This window comes from Lampris incognitus, chromosome 7, assembly GCF_029633865.1.
Source record: "Lampris incognitus isolate fLamInc1 chromosome 7, fLamInc1.hap2, whole genome shotgun sequence".
NCBI lineage: Eukaryota > Metazoa > Chordata > Actinopteri > Lampriformes > Lampridae > Lampris > Lampris incognitus.
This window is the reverse complement of record NC_079217.1, coordinates 31,727,730-31,749,935: the sequence shown is the minus strand read 5'-3', so window position 1 is coordinate 31,749,935 and position 22,206 is coordinate 31,727,730. Positions and strand designations below refer to the sequence as shown.

General features: G+C 43.6%; 1 protein-coding gene across 1 annotated transcript; it reads right to left on the bottom strand.

Moving 5' to 3' along the window:
- Positions 1 to 454: 454 nt before the first annotated feature.
- fli1 (Fli-1 proto-oncogene, ETS transcription factor) lies at positions 455 to 18,991 on the bottom strand. The gene is made up of 5 exons (XM_056283237.1): positions 18,905 to 18,991; positions 9,277 to 9,336; positions 8,488 to 8,547; positions 6,549 to 6,596; positions 455 to 6,294 (listed from the first exon to the last, which is right to left on the bottom strand). Exons 2-5 carry the CDS (start codon positions 9,290 to 9,292, stop codon positions 5,765 to 5,767), a joined length of 654 nt encoding a protein of 217 aa, XP_056139212.1. The 5' UTR covers positions 9,293 to 9,336; positions 18,905 to 18,991; the 3' UTR covers positions 455 to 5,764.
- Between the last annotated feature and the right edge of the window lie 3,215 nt (positions 18,992 to 22,206).

Sequence of the window (22,206 nt, the reverse complement as noted above, 5' to 3'; positions counted from 1 at the left end):
TTTTGCTCAGAGAAAGAGACTCTTAAATAAAGGCTATTTTTGGACCTAAAAGATTTGATGTTTGCAATATAATTTCCCTTTTCAACCAAGTCTGTGTAGAGTGTAGACTATGATCAAAAAGGTCAAAGCAATCAAATGACAGGTGCCACCCCCATCACAACTCTTCACCTACAAACAAAGTGAAGTTGTGACAGCAAACATGGACCAACAAAGTCCAGAGTGCAGTTGTTGTGAAGGTGGAAAATGCCATTGCCCATCCTTTGGTGCATTCATTATGTCACCTACCCTCAATAACCGTCACGCAGATGTTTGTTGCGAAGTGAGACATCACTGCAAAATGTGTGTGTAGTGATATGTATGTTTCCATCTAGGAGTGTTACTTGTAGTATGTGATGTATACTATGTATGGTACTTGAGCTAGATAATCAGACACAAACACAAGAGTCAGTGAACATTTGGAAGTAAAATACATTTTTTATGTGACTGAACATAATAACAGCAGAAATTGGGCACACGTGCCTGTAAGCACATCTCAATTACAGAGAAGACTCTTTTGTCTATGGTGCATGGCTCTCACATGCCAGCTGCATGATAAGCAACACCTGCTACTTGGTATTTAGAAAGGATATGATACAAAATACAGTTTGTACCCGTTTGACAAGATGTTTGTATAGAAGCAAAATAGAGACAAACAAGAGTAGGTCCACAGTATTGGCATTCAGGACGATACAAGTCATATTTTGAAACATCTTTGGTAAACCTTAGGATGAATAGCTTGAGAAAGGCACTGAAATCATCCTACTGAGGACCAGTCCTGAGTTTAACATGGCAGCTATGCACCAGCTTTGATCTAGTTTATGTCTGGCTAAATGTAGCCCACTTTTAGATCAAACTGTTTATTTCATAATTACATAATTATGCATCACCCAAACAACTTTAACTGTTTAAGATTCAGGTTTAGATTTAGTCATCTATGAAACTTTAATTTTTCATTCAGATTTCGGCTGGACAGCACGTCTAGGCTAATACTATCAGGCTAAAGCCTTGACATGCTGTCTAGGCTATAGCCTGACTAAAATTTGATCAAAAAATAAAGTTTAGCAGACAGCTTGGTCTGAACAACCACTATTAAAACAAAAACAACAACAATTAAAATATCTGGACATGGATTTTGTGGTTGTTTGGGTAAGACATTATTATGTTATAATTCATTCAACAGTTTGGTCTAAATGGGCTACATTTAGCCAGATGTATTCTCATCTTGATAGCCAATGCGCAGCCGCTATGTTGAGGTCTGGTGCTCAGTGGGAAGGTAGGAGTTCATGTATAAATATCCAAATAATATAAAGCATTGGGAATGGCTTCAAATGGCTCCAAATTTTGAAACACAGGGGGGTTATTGCCTCTAATCTCCAGATTAGCTGGCAAATATTTTGATTGTAAAGTGAGTGAGAAGTTGTCTTGATCACAGCACTGCATCACTATGTGATATATGAGACATTGCGTTCTACTTTCTAGCTGATCAATCAATTAGTCTTTGGCTAATTAAAAAAAAAGGTACTATATCTGTACTTAAAAAATTTTTTTTTTACATTGCAAGTAAGAAGATGCAAATTGGAGCCCATGAGCATCCGAGCCTTCTCATTTGGTGTGCAAGCTGCAGCAGGTCTCTGGTGTGTTGGTCCAGCAGAGGGAGCCAAAAGTGCAAAGAGGATGCCGGATCTAAGTTACTTCCCTGGATCCAGCTGCACTGTCACACACTTTCTTTATTTGAAAACCGTACAACTTACATATACTTTACAGAATGACTTATAAATTCATCTTTTGAAATGGAACTGACAACAATGGATTCATTCTGGGCAATGCGAGTCTGAATCAACATTCTTGCCAATTTCTTTTTTTTTCTTCCCCTCCAATCCAGTGCATAGAATAAGAAACATACAAAACGGTCATCTCCTATTTCCCCGCCCTCCTTTCAACCCCCTCCACCATCTAAATTTAATGCCTGCACTCCAGCAGTTTATGTGCGTATGTAAGAGATTATATTACAGAGACATTTCCAGATATGAAGATAATATGATCTCAATACAATTGACGTTCAAATTTCCATGAAATTTGACCTGGTAGATCCAGGAGGAAGGTAGGATTCCCTGCAAATGTTAACCTATTAAATCCCCCTAAATTAGGATGGGTGTTTAAAATAAGTGGATGAAGACAGCAATAAAGTTTTTTATTTTTTTTATTTTTTATTTTTTTGTTGCTATAGCTGAGTAATGGAGAGTTGCAAAAGGGCAAGATAGTATGAAAAAAAATAGTTTTGATATTTTTTTGCACTTACTGGCCATCATAATGGAAAGTTTAGAAAGAGCCTTAGTTTATTACTACCCTTTTTGTCCAGGCAATGAGCAGACCATTGAAGATAACTTGAGAGGTAAAACATTTATTTTGTCACATTTTTTCTATACAAAAGCCCTTTTTCAAAAGGTAATATGTCATACATTGCAGGAATGACAATAATAATAATACATTGGTTAATTGTAAAATATTACATTTATATATATATATATTTATATATTTGATATCCAAAATACATTGCATATACGAAGTAGCAAAATTCCCTTTCAATGAATATTAATTCTTGTTAAACATGGAATTTAAGGGTACATATTTAGGATAATTTCTTTATGCTACAATTTACATGTTCCCTTCTTCTGCATTCACTTAAAGCTATAAACTTCAAGAGAGGCTAATTGTGGATATTATTTGTATGTTTTGCATTTTTTGCATATAATACTTTGCAATTTTTAAGGCACAGGGAAAGCTGCCATTTTCAGGGGCTATCAGGCATGAAAGTGATTTCATAACGAAAAACATAATATCATATGTTGTATATGGAGTATTAAAAAAAATCTGTAGGTTGATTATTGGGTTATGATTCAAGCAGGTATTTGGTGACTTGGGAATAACTAGAAAATATCTTGTGCGCTTCTTGGCACTGAGGACATTAAAAACCGAATTTTAGAAATAATAACAACAACAAGAAAAACATCAAATGTAAAAATGTATTGCCCAAATGTACAGATATAAAACGCTTAAAATGTTGAACAAACCACTTAGCAGAAATGGACTTAAAAGGTTTGCATTTTTGACCGAGGTCAACTCGTATTAATTCTCTTGACTTTTTTAATATTGTGTCACATATGAAAATAACTCTGCATAATTTATACAGTAAGTTGCTTTAATGCCTAGTTGACTGATGCTTACAAAATAATAGAAAATAGGTCTGACAAACGCACAGCGTTCGCGAATCTGAGGATTTCTGTTTCATCTTGTCATACTTATTGGCTTTGTTCTTTGATAAATTACTTATCCCCAAGTAATTTATTTTCAAGTGTCCACTTTCAGTTACTTTAAAGGAATAAATTTGCCATAAACTCTTGAACACCTGAATATGGATATGCTTTGACATGACACTATTAAATTAGGGTCAAATCCTGTCTCGAGATTCATGTGCATTTTGCCGGTGTTTGATTCAGTGAGCAATTAACATTCAACAGCTGCTCTCAAACGTTGATCTGGCCCTGGCCAAATGCAAACTGACTGACTGTTGATAAATAACATGACTAATGCCATGCCACCTCTCTGCTGACCCACACACTAGGTCATGACTGGCCTGGATACAGAGGAAGGAGAAACCACGACAATCTGTTATTGTCAAAGTGCACTTCAAAATCAAAATTTGTCAGATTTCTGCTCCGATACAGAGATGATTTGTTGTATCTTACTGATCATGGTTCAGATCCAACTCAGTCCCATGCTAAAAGAGCACAAATGATATGTTCCTGTGTAGCTCAGTGTTCACAATGGGGCACTGACCATGCTAGGTGTAAGGGAGTTGACTACCACTGGGACACCCATATTCAAAATGGATGCATTCATGGTATACACAGTTAGGCACTTTGGATAAAAGCATTCACTAAATTCCATATGTATATGTATAGATATTAAACTTTTAGGCTTATTTTAGATTAAGATAGGTGGCCCTATGTACAGCAAAGATGTCAAGTATAAAGGGATTTGTTTCTCAATATAAAGGTTCTATGTGTAATATTTTGGCTTTCCTGAAGCATATGAAAAGTAAATATCAGCAGGGGACACTGATGACTGGTTTTGACTGGAACAAGGTAAACGACTCACCCTCCCCACCCCTGATCTCTGCATTCACAAACACAATAGACGGGCCAGTTGCGCTGTTTTTTTTGTTTTGTTTTTTTTTTTACACCTGGTCCCCCCAAAAGACTCAGCTCACACTCACAGTCCTGACTATGCAGTGGTCACAGCAAATGATATCTACCGAGAGTGTTCAAAAATGAATGATCAGCAAATGTTTTGTGCAGCCACTGCATCTCCATTTGAATTTGTTAGTCTTGCTTGGTTTGGTTTGTTGTTGTTATTCACATGGCTGAATGATAGAGGTCAGGTTTTAGGTAGAATTACACATAGCACCTTTAGCACTTTTACCCACTGAAAACAACTGACAACATTTGATTTTGCTGCAGGGTATCCCCTTATATGCATTTCACAAACCAGAAAACATTCACATTATTACTGTACTTGGTCCAGCAACAAAATGTCTGGGAATGGCATGGCTGAAAGGCAAACAGCATGGCGAACATTTAATAGCCTGGTGTGTGGCCCCCTGAAAACATCTGACCTGGATTGAATCTTTTCTTCTTTTTTTTCTGTTACCGATTGCATCATTACTTGGCTGAGCTTCTCCAGCACAGTGGAGCCAACTGCATTGCCTCAAAAGTGGTGGATATTTTGCCCATCCTGAGCTCCAACCAGACTGAAGCAAACACAAATGCAAAGGATTTAAATCAATCATTGATCCAGGTCTGCAAAACATACAGCGCTTCCATCTCTGGCATTCAACTCTTCTCTAGCCTTCCAGTTTGGAGGATAAAATAAATGGCATATTCCAGTCGCCAAATATCATTCAGTGCTGAGAAAAGTCCATCTCTCCGAGAGCTCCCCTCATCCAACAAATTCCAGAGGACTCTCCACACACACATAAAGGGATGCAGATGCACGGACACACAGACGCAGATACGGGGAATAAAATGTGAGTTGGAGAAGCCCGGCAATACTGGAAATGGAGCGACAGGCACATGCTTGAAAAGCATAATATTCGTGATGATACACAGAGGAGGATGTAGATTAAGACCCATAAAGACTGGGCCCATGTCTGGTTGTTGGACACACAAGGAAACTGGAAGGAGATAGGCTTCGGTCACTCCCCCTTTTCCTTATACTATGGCTGTGTAATTGTGTAACCGTGTCAAAGTTTTTGGAAGGGACATTAACTGGCCCACGGGTGCAGCTTTCAGGAGGATGTGAAGGAGAAAGGCACAGGAAACATAGACACACGTCCAATACATCAACAAACTTGGGAACAGTTTCTAGTCTTTAAAAAAGTAAGTAGTATTCCATTTTTTGGATCAACGCATCCAGTTGTTTTATAAATTCTTACATAGAAAAAACAAAAACAAAAAAATCCTTCAATTTTACCACCCTTCATTTGGCCATTAAGGAGCAGAATTCCTTCAGAGGACAATTACCTCTATTAATTAAGTCTTAGTTGGTTTGGTGTCAATGTGAGTACAGGTCAGCAAATGGGGACTTGCTTTTTTGGAAAAAAAAAAGGTGAAGAGGGGAGGTTTTTTTTGGAGGGGGGGCTGCTGGATGATAATAGAGGAGTAGTTTAGTAGTAACTGCCAAGATGGGATGGGACATGGGTATTGGGGTGGCGGGGAACATTTGGGTTCGGGTAGATGCCTGCAGTGGGTGAACTCCAATAGGGAGCAGTGGGTCCAAAAAAGTTGGAGGAGGTGACTGGCATGGAGGGCGGATGGGGGGACACAAAATTGACCTTTTGCTGATGGGCATGGTAGGAAGGCACATAGGCCAGGTCCGAGGGGTACTTGTACATCGATGACTCAGTGGGGTGCGGCTGCAGGGCCTGTGCGATGCCATGGAAGTCGAATTTGTAGGCGTAGCGCTTGCCGTGAACCTTGGTCATGATATTCTTGTCGTAGTAGTAGCGCAGTGCGCGGCTCAGCTTGTCGTAGTTCATGTTGGGCTTGCTTTTGCGCTCGCCCCAGCGCCGCGCCACCTCATCGGGATCAGTCATCTTAAACTCGCCGTTGGTGCCCTCCCAGGTGATGCAGCCGGCATTGGCACTATCAGACAGAAGCTCCAGTAGGAACTGCCACAGTTGGATCTGACCTGAACCTGATTGTTAGAAGATAGAAAAGCTAGTTTCAAACAATGATCTATCTTCATCTAACCAAAGACCAAGTTGTTTAACCAAGTTATTTTAAAAGTCAATGACTCATATATTTATAGAGAAGCCAGAGCAAATTAAATCTAAAATTTGTACATTTTAGAGGTGACGCAACAAGCCTAGACAAAGATATATCACCTTTATATACTAGATACGTCATATAGGTGAGAGTCAGGGTGTATGTAATTGCTCCTTATCTTACCTGGATTGGCTAGGCGACTACTGGTGGGACCAAGAATCTGGTAGGGATCTGTGGGTAATGAGAGAGCTGCATCAGTCTGATGGTTGAGAAAGTGACAGAGTAGCCTGCAGCATAGTCAACTAATAATTGGTATTCACCATTCGTTCACTTGCTATACTTGCTTAATTCAATTTAGGGTGGTGACCAGAGCCTATCTCAACATGTCCGATGGCATGTTGTCTGCACATTCACTCAATGTCTCAACACATTAACCCAAAGCCAGTTAGTGTGCATCAAGTGCATTAGTCTGTCACTTGGCTCTTACTTAGTGGTAGTTGGTAGAGAACATAAACTACATCTACTTCACCCAGTTCAGGGTCAAGGGCAGCGAGGGCCCAACCCAGTAAACTTGGGTCATCACCAAACATCATCACCACACATTTACCCTTGGTCAGCCAAGCAATATAGTGTTTATTGCTTGGATTTCATTGAGCTGATGTGCTCTCTTGTGCCTTGTCTGCGTGCATTGGATAAGGTATTCGTCAAAAAGTCAAGGCTAACCTGAGCTAAAAAAGTCATGGTTTGCTCCTCTCTGTCACTGGTGTTTATGATGCAAAAAGCTAACGCCTTGTCTGCATATACAAGCTACAGTGTACTAAGCTAAAGCTAACCCTGAGTCAAAAAGTCCTGGTTATGCGGCTTATGCAAACGTTAAAGTAGCGAGTGTCTTGCTGCATGCTCAATAAGCCAGGTAAGAAAATCAAAGAAGGTTGAATCAGTTCATTGGGATACAGCGTTTATTGACAGATGCGTTTCATCACTCAACTAAGTGACCTCATCAGTGTAAACTGACTGCAGGTATCCCCACCCTTATAAACAATACATTACAATACAGTTGACTAACGACCGAAACAAACGACCAGTTTTCATATGCAAATATGGGTGTAACCATTAACTAGAGTCCCAATGGCCACGTGTACTATTCACAGAGGATTGGGGAATAGAATATAATAATAGGATAGAATATAATGATATCGGGGAACATAATAATAGGAACAGGCTACGAGAGTAAACCCCTACAGAAACGTCTACAGTGCTGTTGTTTTTTGGTTTTCTTGCCCTTTGTATGTGTTTAAGTGGGAGATTACTGCTGGCGTCCTCTGTGCCCCCCCCCCTTTTCCCATCCACCCCTGTATGTCTGTGTTGTATTTATCTGTTGTCTTTCACCCCATTTAATTGTAAAGCGACTGAGTGAGAAGCGCTATATAAGATTTATTTATTTATTATTATTAATAGTTCACAATAGGGGGTGGTCGTTCTCTCCTAACGTAGAGGGAACGACCACCCCCTATTGTTTATAAGGGTGGGGATACCTGCACTCAGTTTAGAATGAAGAGGTCACTTAGTTGAGTGATGAAAGGTATCTGTCAATAAACATTGTATCCAGATGAACTGAGTCAACCTTCTGTGATTAAAGTAGCGAGTTTTCTCTTCCCACATACGCCCTTTTTTCATTAAACCGACCTTGTATGAGCAATTATGCCAGTAACTCAACCTGTTAAAAACAGATTGCTCTGTGTCCCCTGATAAGGTTCTTAACAGAGAAAGATATGAACGCATCTTTTGTAGTTTTCTTCTGATATCCATGTAGACCTACTGCCTTCAATAACTACTCAATCTGTAACTGGTTGTTCAAAAAAGAAAAAAAAAACAACAGAAAGCTTTACAGTCAGCGCAGTTGTGTTTATGCCAGGACTATTTTCATAGCATAAAGTTGTGCCACACTTCCCAATACAGACCCACTTCCGCTTTAACTGGCATACAGATACAGGTAATGGCTATGTCAGCTCAGTGCAACCCCATCAATCAGACACAAAGGGGAGCTAGTAGCAACGCTAGTGAGCTAGCTGTATACCAGATGTTAGCCAGGAGTACGACACGTGGTAGGTAGGCCATTTACCTGGTTGGGCTCGGGGCTGCTCGGTGGACTTGGACACGTTCTGAGTAACAACCGGTGAGCCTGCAGAGGGGCAGGGGAGGCATAGATGGGCAAAGCGAGAGAGAAAATGGACACGGAGTGGGGACAAGGGCAAAGGAAGATGGAGAGGAATGAAGGAAAGGGAGAAAGCAGAGAAACAGACAAGAGAGTGGAAGAAAGCAGTTTAGTGAAAACATCAGCAGGGTGGCTCTGGATAAGCAGGCAGCACGTCTTGATGGTATGTCAGCAGCAGTCCAAAGAAAACAGGGCAGCAACTGGTAGCTGTAACGTGCTCTTTTGAGCGCCTGTTCTTGTTCTGACAACAGAAGTTTAAATCTTTGGTGGTCTGCGTTATGTGTCTAGACTCTGTGGATGTTGGCACTCCCATAGTATGATTCAGACTGTGGCCAAATAGCATTTGAAAAAAAAAAAGAAGATAGCTTGACATTTGTTTTAACCCGTTGGGATGAAACAGACGAGCAGTCAAGACACTGTAGACAGTAGCAGGTAATCCACACATAGCAGATGTACTGTGTATTGACTTTTAAACCTTTTCCCATGCTTGTCTACATTTTTTGCCACTCATTATATTCTTCTAAACCATAACATCTGACTTTGTTGGCTCGAACTAATGGTGATAAGAATTTGCAAACCCCATCTGACCATGTCTGTAATGATCCTGAAAAGAAAACATGAGACGCTTAAAAAGTCCCACTTGCTTGCTTCCCATCACGAGTGGTTTTGGGGTATGAGTCATTTTAGTGCCCTTACCTTTGCCGCTATGCATGTTGTTTGACCACCCAGTCCGCCGTACAGCGTCATATGAAGTATCTGAGGCAAAAAAAAAAGGGGGGGGGGGGAAGAGGACCAAATTTTAAGTGTCACAAATATTCTTCAAACGCCTTTCTCACCTCGGGCTGGATTTAGATGTCACGGATGCATTCAGACTTACTCAGAATGCACGCAGACACACACACACACACACACACACACACACACACACACACACACACACACACACACACACACTTTATATCTCTAAGCAGTTCAGAAGCCATCCAGTGCTCGACAACCTGTTTCATACGTTGTCACTTTCTGCACTTTCTACGTTCATTCACTCCTTATCAAATGTCTGCTTTAAAACGTGTGACTGTGTGGGTGTACATGGATTTTGTGCGGTTAGTGTCCCATTTCCTTGTGCACAGGACAAGTTAGCCTAAAGAAGAGAGTATTGAGTTTAACATGCTGTCACAGGTAGGGAACCATGCCAACAGGCATCTATGGGAAGGTTTTCCCTGCCTGCTTAGAGGGAGGTCCAAGATAGTCTGCACAGACTCTGGCCGGGCTAATATGATTTCACTTCACTTGTGGCAACGGCCCAGCGGCGGAAGGCCCAAAATATGTTTTTGATACAATATCAGTTGGTTGTGTAGCTGGCAACATACTGACCACAGATATGGGGACTTGCACAATAGATACATTCATTCACATGTGCACACACGCACGCACGCACGCACACACACACACACACACATAACAAATGACTTTCCCAAGCCTTTGTTGAACACCTAAAATTATTCTAAAGCTTTGAGGAGGTTGAAAAGGTCCTGAATGAATGAATGAATGAACGAATGAATGAATGCTCCTTGAGACAAGAAAGCTGCAAGTTGCCTTCAATTACTCTGGTGTGAGCAGATGAATCAGAGGTGCATTCAATTTAGACTGGGAATCCCCATCTACCACTCGACGTCAAATTCATTTGGCTAGACGGGCGACCACCCAACACCCTTGGTAGTTTGCATCATTGTGCTCAGACAAGTGCGAGCCACCACATTATTGTCGGCTTGGCATTAGAAACATAAAGGCAGATATACATTTCAGCCATTGCTGAGAGCTGCAGGCTTTCTCCTGTGTTCTCTGGCTCTACAAATCATTTTGTCAGCAGCGTTATCCTTGGGGGGGGGGGTCACACTGTGGAGGGAACATAAAGGGTGATGACAGAGAATACTGTTGGGATCATCCAGCATTTAAGAGGTCAAGCGCCCTTACCGCCTCGCAATAGCCTTGAGGCTAACGAAGCAGGTTTGTGACTTGTTTAGTGAATGATTTGAATAACAAGACAGTCTACCGAGATCTGGGCAGAGACGATGAGACAAGGAAAAGTCTGCCCTCCTGATATATGCAGGACCCCATTTAGCTCTCAATTCAACCGGAGCAACAGCTCAAAGGCCCACATGAGAAGACTGTGGCTTTGCTTGGCGGCTCCAAAATCTGAATATTTTGATGAATGAATGTCAAAAAGGGCAGACAACACACACACATGCTAATTAAAACTTCCCTAAACAAATGTTTGGAAAAAGGTGCCATGTGGCAATGCATTTACCTGCATGTCTGACAATATACCATACATATCAAAAGAATAAAAACAGTTCAATATTTTTTTTTTAGTTCTATATTTTTTGTTACCAACTCAAAGGTTTGTGGTGTTGAAATACATTTCAAAGGTATTGTGTATGGCTGCATGTTTGTGTGTGTATGTGTTTCTGACATATACATCTAGACAGCGAACACCCCATGAGAACAATATGTCTCAATATAAAATAAGTGGTCAATTACAGAAAAGCAAATAAACCTTGTGATACATTCTCAGAAGGTTGCATCCGTTCGTCTGGACACAACGCTTACTGAGAGAAACGTTTCATCGTCATCTAAGTGACCTCTTCAGTCTCAGCTGACTGCAGGCACCCCCCACCCTTATAAACGATACAGTGGCACACCGACCGAAAACAATCGATCAGTTTCATGTGCAAATATGGGTGTGACTTTTAACTAGACTTTCAATGGTCATGTGTACTATTCACAGAGGAATAGGGGAGGGTTGCACTCACAGCATTGTGAAATGGCGACAGATGTACTCCCCCCCCCCCCCCCCGGTTCAGGGTAGGTCGTACCCTCTTCACATAGATGACCTCTCTTTGACTCCCCGTTCAAATCAGCGTTCCTCCCTATCAAGGGTGTGCACATCCTCATCCTTGAAAGAGTGGCCACTGGCCTGCAGATGGGTGTAGACTACGGAGTCGTGGGCTGACGTGTCAGCTCTTCACAGGGCACAGAAGAGTCCACGCGTCAGGCCACGACTCCCGACTCCCCAGATTTATATAATGTAGATACTAAACCCAGAATCAGCAGCGTAGATCTCCTACCACACGGGAACGTTATGGACAGGTTACACTGGTGTGAACATGAAGACAAAGAGGCCATCTATGTGAAGAGGGAACAACCATCCCTGAAACGAGGGGGGGGGGGCTCCTCGGGCTCCTCTCCTACATCTGTAGCCATCTTACCGTGATTGCAATCATTCCCCAATCCTCTGTGAATAGCACACATGGCCATTGTAGCTCTAGTTAATGGTCATGCTCACATTTGCATATGAGAATTGTTGGTTGGTTGTTGATTGTTTGTTTCGGTCGTCATGCCAATGCATTGTTTATAAGGGTGGGGATACCTGCAGTCAGCTGAGACTGAAGAGGTCCCCTAGATGAGTGATGAAACGTTTCTCTCAGTAAACGTCGTGTCCAGATGAACTGATCCAACTTTCTGAGCGTTCCTTACCTGGATTACTGAGCATGCATAGACACTTTCGACAATTTAATTCTGTCTGTCTAAAAATGTTGTTCTCATTTAATGTTTGGTAAATTTGGTAATTTGATAAACCTCAGGCATCTGGTTTTCACAGCAATGTTGAATGAACGCTAACGTGACCTACATTCAGCCTGTGTGCGTGCATGCTTTAAAGTGAGGAGGATGAGGATGCCCAGCTGCAATAAAGCCACAACAAATTCAGTCTGTGTATGGTCTCATGACCCGTGTAATGCAAAACCATAAGGCGAAACATCCACCGGTACGCCTTAACGCTAAACACTATACAATACTGCCCTCTTGTGGACATCAACATAAACGCTCTACAATGACAAAGCTCTGGTTTTTGCTGCGCTCTCGTTCTCTTCTCATAGCTCAGCTCCTCTCAGAAGTTCAATTGAAACCATAACTCCCGAGTCTTTCTCCAGCGATTATAGACTAAAATTGCCTGGATAGCTACCACACCAGCAACTCGTTTCAGAATCGGTCACTGTTTGAAACATATTTCAAATCCAATCATGTCACATTCACTATTTTCACGGGATGTTATTTCACATGATTTCCCCTTTTCTCACTTGTCTTTTTACGTCTCGGAAGAGGCGTCTTCCAGCAGGAAAGCGTCCCGCTGTTGAAAGACCTCTTGATCTTTTTTTTCCCACTGATTTCTAACTTTTCAACTTTTAACCCTGATGTTGTCTCTCAGGGCCCCGTGGCTGGCCGGGCCCGAACAAAGACCTACTCTTTCTTTCTGTCTGCGGTCGAAATGGGTGGTGGAGGTGGTGGTGGTGGGTGTGTGTGTGTGTGGGGGGGGGGGGCAACGTAGAAAAAGAATGACGAAGTGAAAGCATAACGAAAAAACTAAACACTGAGGGACGTGAGGAAAAATCAGGTGAAGTAGACGGGCCTCCAACAAGTGAAACAAAGAAACGAAAGACAGAGGAGGAGATCAGAGGAGAGAGAGAGAGAGAGAGAGAGAGAGAGAGAGGAGAGAGAGAGAGAGAGAGAGAGAGAGAGAGAGAGAGAGAGAGAGAGAGAGAGAGAGAGAGAGAGAGAGAGAGAGAGAGAGAGAGAGACGAATGGCGGGCGGGCCGCTGGGGCTCCGTGGAGGCTGTCAGGTCCAATCTGGTGTTGGCCGCAGGATAGCCAAAGAGCAGCGACTGGGGAGAGTCCTGGGAGACTTGCGTTTCCTGCCTCCCTCGCCTGCAGACAAACCTCTCTTTGTTTTACTGCACCCCCCCACTCTGCTAAAAAAAACCACCCCCACCCCCATCCTGAATCCCCCCCCCCAAAAAAAAAACATAACGGGGCTACCTCCATCCACGAGCAGAGAAAGGGTCGCATGCAGAACAGAATGGAGGGAAAGAAGGAGTGGGAGAAAGTAAAAAGGGAAGATATACGAAGATGGAAAAGCAGATAGAGTGGGCGACAAAGAAAGAGAGAGAGAAAGAAAAGACGGCGAGGGAGAGGGAGCAGAGAGGATGAACCTGAGGGTGTTCGAGAAACCATAAAGCGTGGAGATTTAAAAAAAGACATAAACCAAATGCACAAAAATGGAAAACGGAAAACACAAACATTGGAATTTCGGGGGGGGGGGAACAAAAAAACAACAACAGTAAAATGAGGGCAGCACACCCGGCCTCGGTCTGTTGTGGGCTGTAGGAGATGCAGTGTAATAGTAATGCATGGACGTGGACTGCTCCATATCTTCTTAACACCCCTTGCATTTCAAGGGAAAAAGGAAGAGGAGAAACTATAATATCTCACTGCCTCAAATACCCCAAACCAGCACAGCGTTTTGGCAGTCTGGACGGCTGGAGACTCCCTGACTTGACTGACTGACTGAGACTGACTGACTGACTGAGGAGGGTATATTGGGCCAGAATTGAAGTAGAGGAGATCAGACTCAAAAGGTGTGGAGTTGCTGGTCAAAGAAAGAAATGACCGGAAGGCGTAAAAATGACCAAATAAAGCACCCCGACGGGTCAGGGGTACGCGATAGCGAGCTAGCCGTTACAAACACAGCCCCGAATGGTGCACACACGGAGCTGCTGCCCCCACCCCCTTCATTTTTCCAGGCCTCCGCTCTGACTGCGACTTGAGCCAGTTTCCACTCCGGTCTGGGGTGTGGTGCATGCTCCTGGGGAGACTTAGACTGTAGGACCAGCTAGTCAAACAAGGCTCAAGTACTACTAGACACACAGAAGGAGAGAGGGCAGAGAAAGACTGAGATAGATGGAAAGAAGGAGACAGACAGATAGCATACACACAAAAAGAGAAGAGAAAAAAGTAGAACAAAATGATGTAAATGAGAGAAAGAGAGAGAGAGAGAGAGAGAGAGAGGAGAGAGAGAGAGAGAGAGAGAGAGAGACTCGGACCTTTTTAACCCACAGTCTGAGCCAAGGACAGGGAGAGAGACTTAGACAGGGTACACTTTTTTTAATACCCATAATACAGGTTGCTTAAAAAGCCATCTGTATGTGAATAGAGCCATGGAGGACGAGACGGCTAGCAATGTGTAAGCAGAATCTATTCATGTGTGTGTGTGTGTGTGTGTGTGTGTGTGTGTGTGTGTTGTGTGACGGAGAAAGATTATATGTCCATGTGTCTCTGTGTAGCTGGATGCAGATGTGCATTGTACATGTTGTTCCCTGTGCACAGCAGCAAGCACTGGGGCAAAACAAGTGCTTGTGGACAGGTAAAGAATGTCAAAAGTCCTTTCAAAGTTTCCAGGTTATTGCATTTCTTGTTTTATTTCTCTAGATGAAGCAAAACGCTTTGATTTGTCTTGTTTGGTGAATTTAGGAATGCGAAGGTGAGCAGTTGTGCCGGCGAGTGGCAGGTCAGGCCGCTCCTGCAGGCTCCCGGGCCACCAGGACTTGGCAGAGGAAGAGCTACTTTGATCAAGGTGAATCACCATCACTCCACGTTGACCTGACGAGAAGTGGAGAATATGAGTGGCCCCTGTCTGGATTTATGAGATTCCAAAGTTTCATAGCAGCCCGCACAAACAGAAACCACTGGCGCTCAAAACCACAACAGAAAGCGTTGGAGCAATTCAGCAAATAGCTGAACGTGAAATACAAACACGCTTTTTAGAAAGGGCTTTGACAAAGATTCAGGGCAAAACTCTGAGTTTTAAGTGATACGCTTAAAAAATGCTCAAAGACAAAGTGGCGCTGGTAGGAGGGAAGTGTCCTCCTGAATGTCTGTCAACAGGTCACATGATTTTTTAATGGGCACATCTGATTGCTGCAGGCCCTAACCTGGGATCTTTTTAGACAAGACGGTCAAGTTAACCACAGGGAGCAGCACCCTGCAATGTTACTCATTCCCGAGCAGAGGACCATACTGTAGAATCAATCATCCTAAAGAAGAAACAAAACAATCTGAAGCCTGTCAGCAGCTGATACAGATCCTAGAATATAGTCTGTCAGTCTAAAAGTCTCCATTCATTAGCCAAGGGCTGATGTAAGTGGCTGAATTTCTAATTGCATCATGGGCATACTGGAACACCCAGGCGGTGGGGGGTGCGTGTACACCCTGACACACACACACACACACACACACACACACACACACACACACACACACACACACACACACACACACACACACACACACACACACACACACACACACACACACACACCCTTTCATAGCTGCTGCATTCCATGTTTTATATGCTCCCTTTTATTCATAACATTGCATTTTACACCACGCGGTCTGGAGCAGATTAAAGGTTGTCTCCTGCTGTATGCCCTTGCTTACTCTACCCCAAAGAGCCTGTTACGGCATTCAGCTGGTCTCTGAAGACAGTATGAACTGGAACATCTGGCAAGTCCGATCTGGCAAATGTTGATAAAGGCTTCTTCTTAAAGCGAGCCCTCTTTTATGGAATACTGTTGAGTTTGCCACTGAGTCAAAGCCTTATTTCTCTTCTCTGGTTTACTTCATTTTGGGGAGAATTTTTTTCTTTAATCTAATAATAATAAAAAAAAGAACAAAAAACAAATATATAAATTTACTGTCATGTGCAATTCATGACTATCAAGTCGATAAGAACAATTTTGAAGGCCTGTATCTTATTCGATACTCATGTGCAAGGGTTTTTATTGTTTTCATTTCAGAAGTCACTCATTTACTACTTGTCTCTCTCTCTCTCTCTCTCTCTCTCTCTCTCTCTCTCTCTCTCTCTCTCTCTCTCTCTCTCTCTCTCTTCTTTATATATATATATATATATATATATATATATATATATATATATATATATATACATAAAACACTTTCAAAACACTTTTCTGGTCGCTGGCTGAGATTATGGAGTTCAGAGAGTGGCACATTCAGTTCTACAGGAGCCCATAATAGAAATCATCTCTGTGTGAAAAGGAAATGCTGCAGAAGGGAGTGATCGGCTGTTCCTGCCAGTCCAAACACCTGACGGTGAGGGCCAGGAAGACAGAGGTCAGGGGTGACCACGCAGAACCTTATCTGCCCCGTCCATTGGTGGATTGGTATTGAGACTGGGCGAGAACAAGTACATTATGGCCTTCTAATGTGCACCGCTGGGCCAGAGAGAGCAAGCAAGAGAGAGAGAGGGAGAGAGAGAGGGACACTTATCAGTGCTAGTGTTTCCTCTCCTCCCTCTTAAATAGGGGCCCTCATCCTGTTAGAAAGACTATCACTGTTATTGCAGTCCTTACTGCTGTCTGCGGTGGTGACACCATATAGCTGATGTTAAAGGATGTGTCGCGTTTTTTCTCAGATACGCAGCGTAGCCTTCGTCCGGTGCTGTTGTCCTCAGCACAGAGCCAGAGCTGCAAGAAGCTGCCCAGAGGAAAGTGCAGATGGTGTGTAGTCTCTAGGAGCATGACTATTAATTTTAGCTTGTGGCTCAAGTATCGAAACAATATTTGTCAGCAAAACTGGGGACGGTGCCTATTTGGTGGCTAATCAATCATAAGCTTTTTATTTGTCAAATATAGTTGTGGTTTATTAAGGATTTGTTAATTTAATGACCCCATTAATCTTGTTAATTCAATACGATGATCATTAGTGGGCTTATGATTTCCCCAGTGAAATGCGAAGTTTAGCTAATGACCTCACTGCAAACTCTCTGAACGATGTTAAATCTCTCCTCCAGTCTTCCCTTGCTTTGTGTGATACGGAAAAGAAAAGAGCTGTAATCGTATTTGCTTTCAGTGAAATTTCTCAAATTTCGAAAATTTCTCTGAAGAACAACGCATAACTTGAAACATGGCATGGTGCACAAGACCACAGAAAGGAGACCTCTCTGCAGGGAAATCATTTCATGTGAATGGATGTTTCTTCGCCAAAAATTATTTGATGTTTTTTTGGAAAATACACCTTTTGAAAGTGTCGAATGGATAAGTAGAATAGCTTGTTTTTGCACTGCAGAGTCTGACGGATATGTTTTTACATCATCACCAAGTCCTCGAACTGGCTGCAAAGGGAACATACAAAACAATGCTCTTCGCATGAAAGGAAAGAAAATCAGAAAACGGCATAAATGAGGTTTCCCTTGTTGTGCGGCAGGCGGCGCTCAGCTTCCAGTATGTCTCATGACCTGGGCTGCGGATCATCCCCCTTGCTCTCGCCTAAAACTTTTCTTTTCTCTCCTCTCTGTCCTTTAAGAGTGTTTGCTGTTCGGGCCAACCTGTAGCCACTCCTATATGCAGTCTGTAGTGCGGAGAACAATCAACGTCTTCTGCCACATTTGCGCATTGTGGCCCTGCCACCTGAGTCTGAAGCCTCGTCCTTTTCACACGGCCTCATTCATATGCTTTGCCTTATGGTCCCCTTTCGCCATAACAACCAGGTTTCCTTCTTGCTATAGCTCCTTCTGAGGATAGTACTCATCACCGAACACCTTTTGTCTTGTTAATATGCCTCGGCTCTGAGCTGGCCCTCTCTGATGAACCATGTGCTGTTGTGCTGAGTTCAGGTATAGGCCCCTCAATAGCACAGTCTGTCTGCACTGGTTCTGCTGTTATTATTTCAGCAGCACAAAAGGAGCACCTGCCTCAAGCTGTCACTGCGTGTGTGTGTGTGTGTGTGTGTGTGTGTGTGTGGGTGGGACAGAGGTCTCTGTCTTCACTCATTATGTGTTTGTGGTTTGTGAGTGTGGTAAGTTGGGCCGTTGGACACCGCTGTGAGACTATCATAGAGCAGGCACTGGGAGGCACAAATGCTGCTTTATTGTTTTTGCTAAATAATTTTGGCTAATGAGAATGCCCTGTTTAGTCCCTCAACTAATCTCTCTTTCTCTAAGTGTGTATGTGTGTGCCCATGTGCCCGTGTGTGTGTCCGCGCGCGCGTGTGTGTGTGTCTCTCTCTCTCTCTCTCTCTCTCTCTCTCTCTCTCTCTCTCTCTCTCTCTCTCTCTCTCTCTCTCTCTCTCTCTCTCTCTCTCTCTCTCTCTCTCTCTCTCTCTCTCTCTCTCTCTCTCTCTCTGTCTCTCTCTCTCTTTTCTCTCTCTCCTCTCTTCCTCTCCGTTCCCTTCCCCTCTATGGACCAGCATCCTCCCCTGACTCTGTTTAACAAATCCCTCGTATCAACACATATATGGATTCATTAAGGTTTTAAGGAATCACGTGTACACTGGGGAATGAATGTCATGTAGATACTGTGGCTTGCCTTTATGACAGGGATGTGATGTAGGCCATCAAGTGAAATACACTCAGAAAGACTTGCTAGAGGGAATGGATGGACGGCAGTTAATGGACAGTGCACATCGTTCCTACCTTCTTTGGCAGCTAGGCGAGGGGACGGGTCTGTGTGAGATGGAGCGTTGTAGGATAATGATGAGCTACCTGCAACAGCATTAGACAAAAGTAGAGACAGTGAGACAGAGGGGAATCTATTTTTCCATTTTCAATTCTGTTGAAAGAGACAAACTATATATATATATATATGTAAAGGCAAATATTCTCATAAAAAGCATCTGAACAGGAATCACATATTGTTGTGCTTATAAGGTCAGTGTTACTTTGGATGTTGAATATGTTACCTGCTGTAATACTTTTTGTAGAATAATTTTATGATTTTTACCTGTTGAAATAACAACCATTTGAGAGGACAATAATAAAGACCTATTCGACCCGTACATTGGCAGCCTGGCTATGTTTCACCCATTTCAATTGAAATGGACCCTGCCCTCCCAAAGGGCCCCCCGACGGACATACAAGAATTGAATAAGTCACCCACTTTTTTTTTTGATGATGCACATGCAACTGCCATCATGGGCTCTGTGTGGCAAATTGTGGTCACTCACTCACTCATGGACGACCTGAGAGGGGTGTTTAGTGGGGATGTTTAGAGGGATGCATGTGCAACTGCTGCTGTGGGCTATGTGTGGCAAGTGGCAAATTGTGGTCACTCACTCACCCACTCACTCACTCACTCACTCACTCACTCACTCACTCACTCACTCACTCACTCACTCACTCACTCACTCACTCACTCACCCCACTCACTCACTCACTCACTCACTCACTCACTCACTCACTCACTCACTCACTCACTCACTCACCCACTCACTCACTCACTCACTCACTCACTCACTCACTCACTCACTCACTCACCCACTCACTCACTCACCCACCCACTCACTCACTCACTCACTCAGGGACGACCAGAGAGGGATGTTTGGCAGGGACATTTAGTAGGGACGTTTAGTAGGATGCATGCACAACTGCTAGGACGTGCATGCAACTGCAACTGCCACCATTGGCTATGCGTGGCAAGTGAGGAGTACCTAACTGCAGCCTGCAGGATGGGCCGGGGTTAAACATCGAACTTTTAATCCTATCCACCCATCTCTAACCATAACCCCAAGCCTGTTTAGCCCCGCCCAAACCCAAATCCAAACCAATGGAAATCGATGTTTAACCCCACCAAAATCGACCTTTAAATTGACAGTTAAACCAATCAAATCAAACGGGGGGTGGGGTCAAACTTTCGACGTTGAACGCCACACCGTTCTGCCAGCTTCGGCCAGGTATATTTGTGGCAAGTGGCAAATTCTGGTCAGTCACTCACTCATGGATGACCTGAGAGGGACGTCTGCTTTGCCGCCTTTGACAAGGCCTTGCTACACCTACACGTGCAGTACAGGTTCGCCGTGGGTCTGGATGGTTTCGTGCTTGTTAATTTACATATTGTGGCGAGGCGAGCTGTGGTTGCTTCATTCAAAGCTCATACATGAAAGTCACCACTAGTGGGCGCTCAGCTGCCATCTGAGCTGATACATAACACCTAGCACTATTCAATGCGGACTAGAAGTTGCCGAGAAGGGCGAGGCCTCTCCTCATTCCAAAGCAAAAAATATCATTGTTTCATCTTTTAATTAAGGGAATTGTTTTGATAATTTTCTATGCTGAGCTGTCCATGATGCTGAAAGTGCCCATAATGCATTTAGGTTTAAGTTAGAAAAGAAGCCATTATTGATGCAAACCAACTTGAATACTCGCTTTCCCCCCTCTTTTCTCTTTTATATATTGTTTTGTGGGGTGTGGCATTAGCTCTTGAAACGGGCCACCGGATGCTCAAGGCCGCCCATGCTACTGTATAATAGTTCTTCACTCAGAAGCCTCATGAACAGTAACTAGGCTGTATAGCCAGCAGGTGGCGGCAGAAGGTTCAGGTTAATCACTGTAACACACAGCTCTAGCCCCTTTTTCTTTGTCATATTTTATTTCTGTGTATCTCTCACAAACAGGGTCCAAGGAAAAATAACTCACACCTTATGAATTTAGTACACCATTGAACGGGACTAGCTTTGGGTGCACATAATTTCCCAAACATTAGATAGGCCCTGAGCTCGGTCGATATTTTTATCTGCAAATCATACATCTGAAAAATAAAATTCAGAGAGGCAAGACTCCACGTATGTGCGGCCTATTCATTTCACCTTATGGAGCAGAACTCGGCCACCACATTCCTCCACTTACACAGGCACCCTGGGCGGCACCGAAATGCTCTTAATTTTAGCTGCCCCCAGGCATAAATCAGCGAGTGGAAAAACAGACCCAAAAATGCACAGAGAAAAACACAAGTGCTGCTGCTGTGTGGAGAGCGTTGAGTATTTAGCACAAAGACTGCTACGGGGAGAATGCCGGGCTTGTGACAAACCACTTTTTCTCAACAGGGAAAACCAGGACGAGAAACTGAAAAAGTAAAAGGAGCCGAAACAGTCGACATTGTGTATGTGTGCGTGCGTGCGTGCGTGTGTGTGTGTGTGTGTGTGTGTGTGTGTGTGTGTGTGTGTGTGTTTTCTTTTCTGATGATTTTCCTCAGGATCCCTAAAGTCACCATAGTGAGGTGGGGGCGAAGGTGGAGGGTTAAGGTGGCCCACGGCGGCCGATGAGGGGTTTGGTTTTCTGTGTGTGTGTCGGGGGGGGGGTCCAAGAGGGTAAAAAGAGAGGGGTTCTCCGTAGACTTATCCTTAACGCCCAACACCCCCACCCCCAGCCTTGTTCCACCAACTCCACGGCACCCCCATGGCTCTGGTCTAATGCAGAGACCTGGGGGCCTCTGAACAGGGGAGCCATTGTATGAGGCAGGGTCCCTGCACGGCAATCAAACGCAGCTCCCCCGTACAAAAATAATTCCACACGCTGAGTGTGAGCACACAGGGGCAAGCCAGCAAGCCACCAAATAATCACCGTCCTTGGGATGAGGGAGACAGACAGGACAACAGACAGACAGAAAGAGGGAAAGAATGGGAGAATGGAGAAGGGGGGGTGAAGGGAAGGGGGGGTAACCCTTGTCCTACTGTGTTCCACATGTGGGCTGACCCAGACAGGCAAACTGGTAACATTGCTGAGAAAACCACAACCCATCCCACAGAGAAATCAGGACTGCTGTTCAGGACTTGCAGAGAGAGAGAGAGAGAGAGAGAGAGAGAGAGAGAGAGAGAGAGAGAGAGAGAGAGAGAGAGAGAGAGAGAGAGAGAGAGAGAGAGAGAGAGAGAGAGAGAGAGAGAGAGAGAGAGTGGGGAAAAAGGGAAGACAGAGCAGGAGAGAGTGAGAGGAAGAGAGAGAAA